Raw genomic sequence first — 16,367 nt, 5'->3', positions numbered from 1 at the left:
TGGGTTACAAAGTGTTTTTTGGGCGTTAAATAATGGCTAAGATACTAGTAAATTTACTACCACAAACCTTAGTAAATCACTTTGTATGATTCATTTAATTCAGGGGTATCACACATACAGCCCGCAGGCTGAATGCGGCTCACAGGTGTCCAATCCGGCCTGTGGGATGATTTGAACAAAAATATAAAATAATAATTAATACATTAAATAAAGTATATTAGCTGCAATATTTTATTTTTAACTTAAACAAATTGCTAATTTTTTGTGTGTGTTGATATTATGCCTCGGGACACTTAACACACATGCACGTTATAAATTTGACTTGGAAGGGCAGATATTTAAGGAGAAATGCAAAGAAAGATATTCTGTAAGGTCATCTTACAGAAACTGACCGTTTAATCACAACCCGTGGCTGTGGTAAAAGTGCGATATTAAACGACACTATGAGAGGCACTGGGCAGTTTAGGATTGAAAAGTAAGCAAGCTAGGGGTGTGCGATATTTATCATCTACTATAATAGCATAATTGTTATTTTAAGAATGTGCGAGCTGACATTATGTGACTCGCTTTGCAAAATAACAAACAAAAACACGTCTTGAGAGTCTTTCGCTGTGGGTTGAAGGCTATTAGAATGCAGTTATGATAGTGAGACTATTATGGAGTATTATGGAGATACCAGATATGGAGGTAAAAAATGCCCTGTTAGAGATTTTATACTTATGGCATGATAGTTAAGCAATATCACACGAGCAAGAGTGTTGTTTTCCCGAATATCAGCACCATCGCAAATGAATGGATTTTATGCAACAGTTCAACAAACAAGATGTTAGTATTAAGTGAGTTTCTAAATTAATCAGCCGTTTTGAACGAATCATTTGAATGAATGAGTCAATGAATCACACATTAAGATGGGGACTTGCCGCCACCTACTGGCAGTGTTAGTTTCCTATTTATTTGTAAATGACATGTTAAAACCAAATAAGGTACTATCTTTGAAACACACTTGGCAAAACATGGTGTAATTAATTATTGCAAAATATGGTGTAATTATACAAACCTCTAAAATAACCTAGCATCATCTTTGGGGAAAAAATCTTTTCTTGTAAATTATATTGTAGTTTGGTTAGAATTAATGTAATTGTAATAAAATTATTCGGCCCGCACAAGGTGACATTTTCTCAGATCCGACCCCTCAACCTAAAGTGAGTTTGTCACCCCTAATTTAAATACTCTTCCCAAAAATGTTGCGCCTTAAAGGAAAACTCCTACAAATACATATGCAGTAAGATCAGCCCCAAAAATGACTGTGTTCATGCCTTTTCATCACTAATGTTTCACTGTGTGACTTTAGTAAATCCTGCCCGTAGTTTTTTTTAACACCAAAAGAGGGTTTGAGCTGGTGCAAGCTGTCAGTAAATCTGGAGATTTGCTAAATTCACTAAATTCAGCGAGGTTTATATTTAAAACGAGAACGAATAATAAACTTTAATGTGAACTTTAAATGTCAAAGATTTTAAGATATATTTGCATAGTCCATAAGTATATAATGTACAGTCTTTAAGTGTATAGTGCATCATTTGGGACGCAGTTTTATTGTTTTTTGCGTTGTAAAAGAGTGATCTGCATTGCTCTCTTTTAGATCCATTTTGATGGCTGGACAGATGAATATGATTATTGGATCGATGCAGACAGCCCAGATATTCATCCTGCCGGGTGGTGCGCCAAAATCGGACACCCACTGCAGCCACCCATCAGTGAGTACAGAGCGATATCACACAACCAGTGTCCTTCCCGCGGCAGTCATTAGCTAATAGCGCACGGCGGCGCGAACAGCTGTTACAAATCTTAAGCAGCAACACTTGAGGCCTTCGAAGGCACTTGGCTTTGGCCAGATTTTAAGGCAGCATCACATGTCCATCTTATGGATAAAACAGGCAATGCACAAAGAAAGAATATTTTATTTAGTACTGCAAATATCAATGAACTATTGAATTGTTCCAAATATTTTTCTGTGCGACCAAACAAGAAACTGACTAAGATTAGATTTTTTAGGTATGTATAATGCAGAGCAAATATGTTTACGCAGTTGTCTTTACACTAGGATTTTTTGTTTTGAGAGAGAGAGAAAGTACTCACTGCTTTTATAATGATTCAGATAATCCCAACCCTAAATGTTGAGTTAATGGCCACTCTAACAGCGTTCTGTATCATCTGTAAATAGACTGCTTCAGACCCTCTAAATGACAGCCATGTTCCTCGTCATTTCATGGAAAACTGTAGCCGGTAGAGAGAGAAGGAATGATGTGGGTATAAAAGAGGGATGAAGTGTCTAACAGTCCTCTCTCTTCCTCTCATGTCAATATCTTCTATTAGCTCCAAAGGATGCTGGGAAAATGCTGTTGAACAATGAGCTTTTCTCCAGTCAGTCTTGCTGATAATCTTCTTCTCGTTCTCGTTCCCTTCCTCTGTGTCCATGGAAACGGAGTGGAGAGAGAGAGAGAGAGAGAGAGGAGAGAGAGAGGAGAGAGAGAGTGAGAGAGAGAGGAGAGAGAGAGAGAGAGGAGAGAGAGAGAGAGGGAGAGAGAGAGAGAGAGAGAGAACAAGTGTGAGAAAAGAGAGAGAAACCAGGGAAAAGAGAATATAACCATCGGAGTCTGTATATCTTTATATATGAATCTGTATCCGAGTCTATATATGCACGCTCTCTATAAATCTTCTATATGTACTCTATTAATAACTTAAAGCACTCACGCTCTTCACTGACACAGTTGTAGAAATGACACCACAACTGGGGGACAACCATAATGAAAAATAAACATAAACATGTATGCAAATCATTTCACACAAAAAATATTGTAAAGGATTCTATTTTATAATTTTTTTGGATTGTTTGTTTTTTATAATGGACTGATATGCTCATTGTAGATTAGAAAGTGTCAACACTTTAAAGGGTAAAACGATTAAATCTAAAGCAAAAAAAGTAGGAAATGGAAACAAAATAATAATATGACAACGAAAAGAACACATTCTAAGTCTGTAAGTAAATTTGAAGAAAAATCAACCCCTGGGACATAAGAGTGTCCAAAGCTGAAGAAACACCCATATGTGCAAATTACATTTGATTTTATTATATTTGGTCTTGGTGAAGCTTGTGTATGTGTAATCACTTATCAAAAACCGTCATTGAAAACTCTGTGTGTAAGCTGATATTGTGGTTTCCAGAGTGAGGATGACGTGTAATGTGTGATGTGTTTCTGTGTGTGTCTTCAAAGCTCCTCAGGACGTGTTTGAGACGTCTGAGCAGAGCGGCTGTCCTACGCCAGGCTGTAAAGGAGTGGGTCACATCAAAGGAGCCCGCTACTCTGGACACCACAGGTCAGTGTGAATGTGTGTGAATAAAAAAACTACAAATATACATATATATATATATATTAGTGCTGTCATTCGATTTAAATAAATGAACTAATTAATCACATTTTTCTGTAATTAATCTTGATTAATTGCATATTGATATAATGTATTCGTATTGTCATCATTTCATATTGAATCTCCAAATGAATGTAGAAACAACATAAAGATGGTATATTTGAAATGTGTTTAATGGCATCTGTTTACTAAGTAGCCTATCTAGCTTAATCTTTATTCAAGCTACAAAAGTGAGTCAGCGAGCAGAGCAGTGAGTGATTTCTCTTTTTCATTAATGACAGACTGCAGCAGGTTTCACTTTAAAAGCAGCGCTGTGTCTTTAAAACCTGACGCACGTGAGCGGATCTAACACGCATCCGAATTTCTCCCAGTTCATTTAGGACTTTTTAACCAATTTAAGACTGTTTATGAGGTCACTGGCCAAAAGCAAGCATTTTGACACGTTTTTATCCATAGAATCATGCTATTGCTGATGTATTTCACAACTCATTTTTGATCTCGTTTCCCATCTCCTTGACATGCTGCATTAAATTTGTATATGTGCCATTTTGTGTTGGTGCTTTGGAAACAAAACTAAATTGACAAAAAAAACAAAAAACAAGTGAAGAAAGCTTCGGTATCTGTGCATTTCTCCGTCTTCTGCATAATCGATACCTTGCAACAGCTGCCACACGGATGACACTAACATACGGTGGTTTGGAACCAAAAAAACTTAAGCGTGAACACAATCCAGCAGAGGAGGGGAATCAATCGAACTCGGGTTCGAACATGCACTTTTTAAGAGTCAAATAATTATTTAATGCTGTACTGTATGTACTATTGGGTAGTAGGGGTGCAACGGTTCAACTTCCTCACGGTTCGGTTTGTATCACGGTTTTAGAGTCACGGTTTCGGTGCGGTTCGGTATGTGCTATGTTTATGGAAAACTATATTGTCAAATGAAAATAAGAACAAATAATCTAACTACAAGCAATAGCACAAATAAATACAATAGAGCAAAGATACAAATAAAATAAACAGTGCTTTTCAGGTTTTTTAGATAGGTCTAATATCACGATATAATGTTTCATATCATTCAGTACTGATAATTATTGAATTTTTTATAACCTTTTTTAAACAGCAGTAGAATTTTTTTTGTTTTTTTGACCACTGTATTTTTAATTTACCCAATTTATTGAATCAAACAACAACTAATTTTAGTTTTAACAGTCAAACACAAAATAAAATTGAAACAAATATCTCCTTTCTTATTTTTATCTGCAGATTAAATAAGTGTAAAGGAAACATTTGGCCCGTCTCCTGAGACCACAACTGGGTGATATAGCTAAAAAATGTATCACGATATAATGTTTCATATCATTCAGTACTGATAATTATTGAATTTTTTATAACCTTTTTTAAACAGCAGTAGAATTTTTTTTGTTTTTTTGACCACTGTATTTTTAATTTACCCAATTTATTGAATCAAACAACAACTAATTTTAGTTTTAACAGTCAAACACAAAATAAAATTGAAACAAATATCTCCTTTCTTATTTTTATCTGCAGATTAAATAAGTGTAAAGGAAACATTTGGCCCGTCTCCTGAGACCACAGGAGGGCGCAATGAGCAAAATAATGCACCTCATTAAACTGTTTATTCAATGCAATGAAACAACGGCTGTCTATAAAAAAGTGCATAACGTCTAAAGTAATATTTATAAATCAATTATGATTTCGTAAATTGTATAAACAATAATAAACAAAACAGCATCATGTATTTATGCATAGCTTAAAGGTGGGGTAAGCGATTTTCCAAAAAACGCTTTAGAACAGGTGTGAAAAACTTGTTGCATCTTTCCCAAAAAGACTCATGGCTGTATTAGATCAAAAGGGTGCTTCTACTAAATACTGAGCAAAGGGTCTGAATACTTAGGACCATGTGATATTTCAGTTTTTCTTTTTTAATAAATCTGCAAAAATGTCAACAATTCTGTGTTTTTCTGTCAATATGGGGTGCTGTGTGTACATTAATGAGGAAAAAAAATTAACTTAAATGATTGTAGCAAATATTTGAATACTTTCTGTACCCACTGTATATATACATAGATATATATGTATGTATATATATATATATATATATATATATATATATATATATATATATATGGTGTAGACAGCATCACTGATTATAATAAGTTCTATAGTATTTTGTCGCGCCACTCGCGTCCGGTGTAGACACGGTGTAACATTGGTTTTGCTTTGTTTCACAGAACTAATCGTTGCCTGGGTTGCGTACGTATGTGTGGGGCGGAGCTATCAAAATAGGGGCGAGACCCTTTTGGGGTAGGGGTGTGTTTGTTTTGGTGATTTCAAATTTCAACATTGGCTACCAGAAATCGCTTACCCCACCTTTAATACAAATAGCCAATGCGCCGATCACACGATTGCATTTAAAAACATATGAGATGCCGTGGAATGGAATAAAACCCCCTCAAATTCTCCAGACATGTTTTCTAAAAGTTGAACCTCTTTTAACTTTGCATGGCTTTCTATTCAGCTCTTGAGCGAGACGCGAGTGCAACAGTCATAGTTGTGCATCTCAAAAATGCGCCGAATATGCATTCTGTGTGAATGGCTTGGTTTTGGTTTTAACCTAACCAATATCTTCTCCGCATTGAGCTTCAATATTTCTCGAATATTTTGAATGGAAAATGCAGCAGTGGCGCATCTTGTGGGTTCAACTGGATAGACTAACAAAAACATTAAAATGCAACAACGACACTTACATCATCATCATCTCGTGCGCCGCTGATAAGGCTCCCTGACGCACACCTAAAATTCAAATACACCGTTTTTTCATTTAAATTCGACTAATATTCCTTCTTTTGATTCAGTCTCCTCATCGCAGGCAGGCACGGCGCTCACTTCAGCATGTGTTTGTATGTTCTGTTGGCTCTCTGCTTGTCACTCAAAATGGGCCTTTAAATGAAAAAAGCACAAAACTATCATGCGCTATATTGAACATTTTTTTCTATCGTTATCGAGGATGGTGTACCGTCAATAAATATCGATACTGTTTTATCACCCAGGCCTACTATTGGGTATCATAGTTTTGTGATAAGCCTGCACTCCAGTGGTGACCCATATAGTGATGTATGGAGAATCAAGCTGAGTTAAAGTTCAGTAAAAATAATGTGAGTTGCTCAGCAGACAATTGTGTCGCGTTATCATTCATCTGCCAGCATACACAACAAATGCTTTAAAGGGATGTTCTGGTTTCAATTCAAGATTTATGGCTGCAGTCTGTGATGTGCTTTCAATAACAGAACATAATTTCAACTCATCGCACTGAAAAATCGTGTGTACAGTAATGCACTTACATCGGTGTGAATGCTTTGATAGAAGTCTTCCCTGCTCAAGCAACTTAATAAATGTGCTTTAAAGAGATAGTTTGCCCAAACATAACAGTTCTGTCATTATTTACTCATGTTGATCCAAACCCATTAGACACAAATTAAGGTATTTTTAATATTCTCTCATAATTTTGGTACCATCTGCGTCTTAATATATGAGACATGAACATGAACTTCATCTCCAGAGCTACCCTGAGAGTCACTTCACCAGCTTCACAGCATTTACTTTGAGAAAAAACGACCATCAAATACACACTGAAACTGAAAGATCTTCACAGCAACCCGTCAAAAAGTCGGGTTTAACTTGAACAAATTATGACAGAAATGTATTACTATTGTATACTAAAATTTAATTCTCGAGTAATAATAATAATAATTTATTATTGTTATTATTAATTGTTTTTTTAAATATATTAAATAGTAAAAGTATTCATTGTTATACAGTACTGTTGTGCAGCATCTTATTTGACAAATAAAAATGCAGTGTTTTGCTGTAAATTAATTGTTTGCATTTCATCACATTTTAAAAGATTGATTAAATTGTTAGAGTTTTATTAATTCATTTAATTGTAGACCATTTTAATGATAAATTTGTATTGCATCATAAAACACAGAATCCAGGAAAAAAATAAAAATAAAAGGGAAAACAGAATTTAGGGGGAAATAAAACCGATTTCATGGGGCCATAAATTAAGAGGCAGTTCTGTGGAGTTTCATTGTAAGTTATGTTTACATTCATTCTCAAGGTCTAACAAACATGTGGAAAGTATTTCCTTCTTCATTAATGCTAAATGTTTATCGTGATGAATATCACTATGATTTGGGGGGAAAAAAGTGATAATATTTTGGGCCAGCCCGTCCCTGAATATCATCTCCAGCATACACTATAGGATATGGTTAACCAGCACAGGCTAACCAGACTAATGATCACTGAACTTTCTGCTCCAACACTACGACTCAGACCAGTTCTCAGAGCACAGCGATCAGCCCGAGGAACGGTGTGGCACATCTGTTCTCTGATGTTTCCATTTTTACTGTCAGTCAGAGAAAAAATTCCCAGAGGGCAAGAAAACCCATACTGATCAAATCTCATATGGAAAATATCACTTTACCGAATCAAACATGCTTCATATTTGGGATGACTTCTAAGCGAGGGATTCACAAACCTTTTTGCCAGCCCCTTAGACATTACATATTGACTTTAATTTCTTCTCTTCAGTGATTTCACAACACATTCACAGATGTCAATGATCACGACTTGCAAGTAAATAGATAACATTTTTATCCTTTTTTATTATTATTCTTTTATTTTGACTTTGAAAATGGACTTTGTACATATATTACTGGTGTTTTAGGAACCCCATCAAATTGAATGACGATTGTAATTATAATAATAATATAATAAAACAATAACAACAACAATAATAATAATAATAATTATTATTGTTGTTGTTGTAACTATAAATTAAAGACAGAAAAAATATTACTGTAAATTACAATTTTGACTGTAAAATAAAAATGAATATTGATTATTATATTCATGTGTATATATATAATTATAATAATCATAATAGTTTTCTCGAGACAATACTAATATTGTATTAAATTCTTTCTAAACATTCAAACAGTCAAGCTTTTATTTTGGCAGAATACTAATGAGATGCTGTAACCATTTAGAAGTTTATGCAATGTTGCAAATGTATCAGCTACTGAGCTACAATGATAGTTGTTATGTCTGTAAAATGACCCGTGTTTTCTGGTGTTTCAGTGCCGTGGGTTGCCCGTATTCTGACATCAACCTGAATAAGGACTCGGTTCTGCCGGATCGCTTGAGCGGAGAGATGCCGGGAAGCGGAGTGGGCCGGCCGCGCAGAGCAGAACCAAACACAGAGATTTCAGCTGACGCTAATGAGTGAGTGTTCATTTCTCTGATGAAATATTTCAAATGCTCCTATATGATGGAAAACCCCTTAAATAACAGTTTGATGTACAGTACTGTGTGGCATGCAACTCCCACTCCAGCCCACCCAAACTGCAGAACTGCGTGATGTTGAGACTCATACGCAATTGTTACAAAAGCTGCAAACATTCATCGAGGTTCAAGAAGATAATGTAATGCATCAAGAGCCGGGGGTGTACACTTTCATCTTTTATATTTGTGTCAATTCTGCAAGAGGTTTATAAACTGGGAATACTATGCACATTTATGGGACACTATGCAAATGTATGCATCTAACTGAATATGATTGCCCACATCTTTACCTGTTCAGTCTGAGTTCGTTTACATTGTTTTAAAGGTACAGTAGCAAAGACGGCTGTTTCATTCTAGTCTACAGCAGACGTGAGTGGCATTTTGCGATGCATTAAAACTAAATGACTTGCGTTATAGTTAATGAAGCGGTCTACACTTTTGAGCTGCACCTTCAGTTGCCAATTTAAATAAATGTCTTATTCATTACCTCAAAGTAGGCTCATGATGTTTCTGATCTACTAATCTGAGTGGCTCTTTATGTTGCTAACCATGTCAGAGAAGTCTTGAGACTTCAGCTTGAGTGTCACTCAGATCTGAACAGATTTTAAAACACTAGCCATCATAGACTTGCTGACTTTGTAAATGGTTACAGAGAAAAAATTGGGCACCATGCACTAAATGACTGAAGATCACACACTACCTAGTTTCATGTTGCCAGATTTTTGACTGACGGCATACGGTTTGGTCCCTGTAGCCGCTTCAGCTGACCAAGAAGCGCCAGTTAGGAGAGAAGAGGTCGTTTGAATGACATGTAAAGCAACCGATAACAGTTGACAACCGGTGCGCAAGCATACTGTACATCATCCATTCAAGGTCGGCTCGAAAGTTAAAGCAAATTATGATGCAACAATCAGGGAATCAGTCAGTTATTTCTGATCCACGTCTCTCCACTCTTTAGTGCCAAAAAGCAATTCAGGTGATCCGAATACATTATTAATTCAGCTGCTTGTGATGTCAGCACCTGTACATTCATATTTCTGTTATATTTCCATTTCCCATATTTAATAGGCAAACACACAAAAACATATTCAGCTAAGAGCCTCAAACAAAACTGTTGAATATCTTTAAATGTTTCTAAACCTCCTAACCCACCTCATTTTATTTTATTTTAGTTTTTTTGTTTTGTTTGTGAAGTTCCCCTTCACCTACTTTTAGAAATTATAAAATTTTTGGTGCAAGAAACTTGAATAGCAAATAGTGGACACAAAAGGAAAATTAGACACAAGCGTACAACATGGCCACTTTTATAATTGTTGTTTTATAATTATAATTATTTATTTATTTATTTTAAGGTGAGCTCAGTAAAGAGTAACGCTTGCTCTTGTAAATAAATTAGCATATTTGCACTTGATTTGCTTATCATATCCTCTCAGGCCCTGAACAGCACACTTGTGCTGTTTGAGATCAAACTGAGGACTTTGTCACGTCTGGCCTCTTTCACACCTTCAGTGAAGTGTTAATTTATCACTGTCTCGCCTCTGTTTCTCTAGCAAACCCGTCACCTCTGTCCCATCACATCCGGATAAACCCAGCACAGCAGCCGCTGCCATGGAGACGCCGGTGAAGAAGCCCGTCGGCACGGAGACCAAGCGAAGGTTAGGTTCAGCCACTCTCTTGGTGATTGATTTGGCATAAACGGTTCACTTTTATATTGCTATTCTCATTAATGTAATAAAGTGAATTTTATTAACTCTTTCCCCACCAGCGTTTTTTTTTTTTTTTTTTTAAAGTTGCCAGCCACCGCCAGCATTTTTGATCATTTTCATGGCTCCCAGAATATTTAGTTGTATGAATATCTGAACATGCAATATGTAAAAAAAAGAAAGAACGGAGCCTCTGCTTTTAAACAACAAATCTGTTTTAATCTAGTTTCATGCAATCTTCTGTTATGAGCACTTGAATGTGGGTAAGTTTCATAAAAAAGCAACGTTCTGATCAAAAAGCTGAGAAAGTGACGTTTTCGTCAAAGACTACGTCCAGATGGGATTTAGTACGATGATCAAAAGCTGGAGTAGATCACTTCCATCAACACCCCCAAAGCTTCACAGTGCTAAAACACTTCCTGCTTCGACATTTCATCCGCTAACATTAGGCAGTTTTGATTTATATGTTGTTTAATGCGTGATGATTGTGTTATTTTACATATGCATCTCCTTGCATACACAATCACTTGTTTCTGCTTCTTCTTCTTCGCCATGTTTGATCCAGAGATTCAGTACTCTTTCAGAAGATGTGTAATAGGGCCTCATTCTTGATATTATTCTCCATATTATATCCATAATGGAAAAAAACACAGAAATCCAGAAAATTCTGTCAATGGCGGGGAAAGCGTTAAGTACATAAAAAAAAAACCATGATGATTTTACAATTTAAATAATACAAGAAAAAGTAATTATGTATTATAGTGATGAGAATGAAATTGTTTTACATTGCAGTAATGAGAATGTCAGGGGAAAATATGTTGAATTGCAATAAAACATCCTAACAAAGACTTAATAGTCTATGCAAAAAAAAAAAAAATGGGTCTGGTCAGATTCACACTGCTGACACACGCCGATGGACACAAACAGCTGTCCTTGACACTTTCTAACAGGCTGATTCATTGTTAAAATCGTCCTTCTCAGTTGTGCTGTTGACATAATGACCTCAACAAGCTTTATTTTCACCCAAACATGTTGCTGGAAACTGTTGCGATGACTTGCGCAAAGGAAAGTCCGTGCCATCGCTCACTGTTTAAACAAGATCTCTGAAGATACACTTTAATTCCTTCTGAGATTGCATTTCTCCAGTTCAGCTGTTAACAAATAGCCTTGAAATTTTTCTGCTTGCTTTTCAGAAAGGATTTGCATAATGAGCTTTATATTACACAAGAAATATATACAAAATCATACCTCGGCTTGAAATACTTGTTAGGAATTTTGTGCAAAACAGATCAGCGCATGCAGAATAGATGATCCTGATATGAGCTACAGTAGTCTTCCCAGATACACTGTGTAGTAAGCCATTCAAAGCCGCGGCTGTGTTCAAAATGGAACACTAGCTTGCTGCATACTGCTCAGTATATGCTTTATACCATCTACATAATCTGATGTCACATGACTTTTCCATGTTGCATGTTTAATTCGAGTGGTGTCCAGTTTTCATCTCAGAAATAAAAACAGCTGTTCTCACATGCGGTACTGGGGTGTTGTAGTACATTTGTAGTGTGCAAACTATATGCCCTACACAGGGGCGCCATGAAGAGTTTTAAGGGGAGTATGCCAGACAGAAATTCGTGCCCCCTTCTTCCAGATGAATGTGTTTTTTCTTTTTTTTTTTTTTTTTCTTTTTTTTTTGACATTTACAGGGATTAAACATAGGTGACACATCCGAGCTAATATAAATTGCCCAGGTGGCCATTCATTTGAATTATCTGCAAAAAAAACAAACATTAAAATACAGTATTACCAAATACATTATTACAAGAAGAAAAAAAAAAAAAAAAAAAATAGAGTGAAAAATTTAAGGGGGTCTGAATACTTTCCGTACCCACTGTACATGCAGGGCTCTACGCTAAGGATTTTTTCTACTGGCCCGGTCAGTATATTCACAGGCACTACCACAAGTTCGTGTTATCATTGTTTTTGACCCATGTTATCTTGTATTCTAGTAAATAAGCTTATATGACACCAACATTTTAGATACCAGTTACATTTTACAATTCTCAATTCAAATTTGTATACCTAACCTAAGCCTAACAAAGCAACTAAGCTTAAACCTAACTTGTGAACAGTCAGTAAATAAGAACAAGTGAAGAAAATTACAAGCAATAGAACAAAAATACAAAATAAAGATGCTTTGGTTTTTTAGATTTGTAGTCGTTCAAGTACAGAAACTGAATAATCAAATATAAAATAACATTGCATATTCTTCACTGTATAAATTAAACATAGATTAATCATTGTAAAGTTATTCAGTTAAGAGCAGTAAGTGATTTTCTCGATTTTAATTAATCAATTATTTAATTTAATTTATTTATTTTTATTAACATTAAGGACACTGACAGCAGCTGGTAAATTAGGCGCGGTCACTTTAAACACAATTCATGGGTCTAACATCTTGATACACATCTGATTTATTTTACAACTAAGTTCACTTAATACATAACCGACTGTTTTCGAGGATATTGGCAAGACGGGTATGTTGGCATACTTTTGTATCATGTATTTGTCCGTTCAAGCGCAAGAAGACGCGGAAAGAAACTCCATTCGGGGCTTGCGCGATGTCAGAGTCGCGGCTTTTTGTGTGCGCGCTATGCACACAACACACTGAATGGAGTTGTTATTTGCCTCTTCTTGCGCTTGAAACGTTAAAATCTTTTGAATGTTCAAATTGGCAAGGTGTATTTGTCTGTTAAAGCGCAAGACGACGCGCTTTTTAAAAAAAATCCAAAGTGGTGATTTGGGCCCCCCCTAGCTTCCTGGGCCCATATTCCTGGCATACTCGGCACTAGGGCTGCATGATTAATCGATTGCGATTGTCATGCGCATTTTGATAGTAATGTCGGTTCTGTAATCAGCAGGATATCATCATCACGTGCTTTCAGATGGAGCAGCATTTACTACACATAGAAGATTCACTGACAAGTTACCATTTAATAACATGTTTTTACTCCAAACTCACTTCATAACGTCAGTCGAGTGTTTGAAATAAATCCTTCTGTGAGATGATGTGGCTTCTTACACAGAATAAGGCACGCAACATATTTCATAGTATTTAAGCAGTGATAAAGGCATTGCATTATAAATATACTTTATTTTAATGAAAATGATAATAAGAACTCAGATAAACCGTATATTGCCGACCGTAGTCGTGTGTTTATTAGTCAAGTTGAATCAATGAAAGCAGTTGAATCTTCTGTTTATTCAGCCCTACTCGGCACCCCCTGTAATGGCGCCCCTGGCCCTGCATAAAGCATTGTTAGAGTAGTATGGTAGTATGTTATTCTGAACACAGCCACTGTCACATATCCCATCTGCCTGTGTGTCGCACTCTGATGATGCCACGATCACCTGATGATATTCTCTCTCAGGGTTGGTCGGCCCTGTAAAGTCCGGAAAGTCGAGGAGCTGCCACAGGAAGAGGAACTGGAGAGTGAGGTGTCGTCAGTCACCGAAACCAAAGGTAGATCTACACCACCCTCACTGTATGTTCATATTGCATTTGCATGTCATTTGGTGGACGTCAGTATTGAGCCTTGAAATGAAAACACGAATTACAATCCTGTTTGACTGAATTGGAATCAGAATGAGATTTATTGCCAAGAATGTTTGCACACACAAGAAATGAATCCTTGTGACAGAAGAAGCTTCAGCAACTGCAGCTAACAACATCACACTGATAGTAAAAGACAAGTGAATAAAGAGACATTTTCCCAGAGAGGGGGGGGGAATAGAAAAAAGATAAATGAGCAGTGTCATTTAAAGTGGTTTTAGCATTTTGGATCATCTGCCGAGGTTCGGTTGAAGATTATTGTACTAGTGCAGTCTAGAGATGACAAGAGCCTGGATGAGGAGTTGTGTAAAAAGACCTGATCTTCTTGATGTTAAATAATGCTTTTCAGCATTACTGGGCTGCAGGGCTTGCGGCTGCGACTGGTTGATGTGACTTTGATACAGTTCACGACAATATACCCTGAAGGATCTACCTGTGAAGCAGGACTCAAAGCAGCAGAGTGCGGTTGCTGTGATGTCCAGTGATAGGAGGATCTGGTGATTAATAGTGTCGTGAGCTGCTGACGGATCCACAGAATGAGGTCAGACGGTTTGGAGGCAGCTCCTGCAAGCCTCGGGGATTGTGTGTAGGTTTAGAGTGGGTTTAAAGCAGTGGAGTTACCCGAGCCTGATTGAGTGTTTTGGGGGAAAATGCCAACGAGGACAGATGTGTCGTTCACACCACTGTATATATATATATATATATATATATATATAAATATAAATAAATACAATTTTCTTTAGCATATAATTCCAATTCCAATGAGCCTGAGGGTGAATTTAAAAGTAGCTTAGAATTTCTTTCTAGATTTCTTTATTGATAATATTCAATAATATTGTCAATTTCACTGCACTGACACTATCGGATGGGAACTAAATTCGAACTGAATTGAGTTGGATAATGACACTAATTTTGCAGCATCAATGCTGTTAGTGAACTGAATTGAATCAACATTGAACTAAAGTGGGCTGCGTAATGACACTATTATCTTCTGTAGAGCTGCTTCACGGCTAAATTGAATTTGTTTCTTAATTAATTTTACATTAACACTTATTTTCCCATTTACCAATGTGAAGATGCTTTGAAAATCTGTATTATATAAAACTCTATACAAATAAATTGTTTTGACTTTTGCACTGGCATCCCATAATGCACTTAGTGCTGAGAATGAATAAGCATAGCACAGATACTGTTCCCTCAATAACACAATTATATGAAACAAACACACTGAAGAGACAGTATCTGACATCTGCACTCTCGTTGCTGCTTCATTTGTCTTTTTAATTTTCACTTGTGAGTTAATGCAATTTTTCATTGGAATACATTGGTATACATGGGGAAGTCGTGGCCATATACATGGTTAGAGAGTCGGACTCGTAACCCAAAGGTTGCGGGTTCGAGTCTTGTACCGGCAGGGATTGTAGGTGGGGGGAGTGAATGTACAGCGCTCTCTCCCACCTTCAATACCACGACTGAGGTGCCCTTGAGCAAGGCACCGAACCCCCAACTGCTCCCCGGGTGCCGCAGCATAAATGGCTGCCCACTGCTCCAGGTGTGTGTTCACGGTTTGTGTGTGTGTTCACTGCTGTGTGTGTGCACTTTGGATGGGATAAATGCAGAGCACTAATTCCGAGTGTCACCATACTTGGCCACATGTCACTTCACTTCACTTTATTAGAGAGTGATTTAGGAGAATTTGATCCAGGTCTAAAAGACTGCAAGAGCAAACATGGTATTGCCACTTAGATGTCTAGATGTATTCAACAACATGTTTTTATGATTTCCCTTGAGGATGGGCTTTTATGACAGCTAATGACATGGATAGAGCCAATATCAGAGACGATTACAGTGTTTATATAACAGGCATCAGATGGTACCCACTGGCTATGTGCTCCACTAATTAATGTCAGAACATGAGCAGCTTTAGCCTCTTAACTCAGTGAATATTCAGCATTGACTTCTCTGGCTCACCACAGTGTCATATAGAGCAGTGTTTCCCAACCGGGAATTTATATAATATCCATTTCTGATGTCGCCAATAATTAGAGATGCACCGAAATTTCAGCTGCCGAAAATTAGTTCACCGCTCAGATTTCACTTTCACGTGGTGTGACGCTCTGCGTATTATCCCGCTCTATGTGTGTGCGCTCCGCTCAGACGGAACAGCAAAGTCCACTCAAACATTGAGCCGACAGGAAACATGGATGCAGTACAGTATTGTTTCTGTCTGCAATAGCCCTACTGTGTTGTAACATGGTGTG

The 16,367-nt window shown here is 36.9% G+C and overlaps 1 protein-coding gene across 1 annotated transcript in view; it reads left to right on the top strand.

The window, feature by feature from the left end:
* Positions 1 to 16,367, top strand: part of LOC107560482 (lethal(3)malignant brain tumor-like protein 3) — a 66,875-nt gene that overhangs the window by 39,530 nt on the left and 10,978 nt on the right. Inside the window, exons 11-15 of the mRNA XM_016244667.1 lie at positions 1,640 to 1,754; positions 3,273 to 3,375; positions 8,590 to 8,733; positions 10,344 to 10,448; positions 13,925 to 14,016. Coding sequence (XP_016100153.1) covers positions 1,640 to 1,754; positions 3,273 to 3,375; positions 8,590 to 8,733; positions 10,344 to 10,448; positions 13,925 to 14,016 — 559 coding nt within the window. The remainder of the gene's footprint in view (positions 1 to 1,639; positions 1,755 to 3,272; positions 3,376 to 8,589; positions 8,734 to 10,343; positions 10,449 to 13,924; positions 14,017 to 16,367) is intronic.

This window comes from Sinocyclocheilus grahami, unplaced genomic scaffold (genome assembly GCF_001515645.1).
Source record: "Sinocyclocheilus grahami isolate Dianchi unplaced genomic scaffold, SAMN03320097.WGS_v1.1 scaffold730.1, whole genome shotgun sequence".
NCBI lineage: Eukaryota > Metazoa > Chordata > Actinopteri > Cypriniformes > Cyprinidae > Sinocyclocheilus > Sinocyclocheilus grahami.
This window is presented reverse-complemented; position numbering and strand designations above follow the sequence as displayed.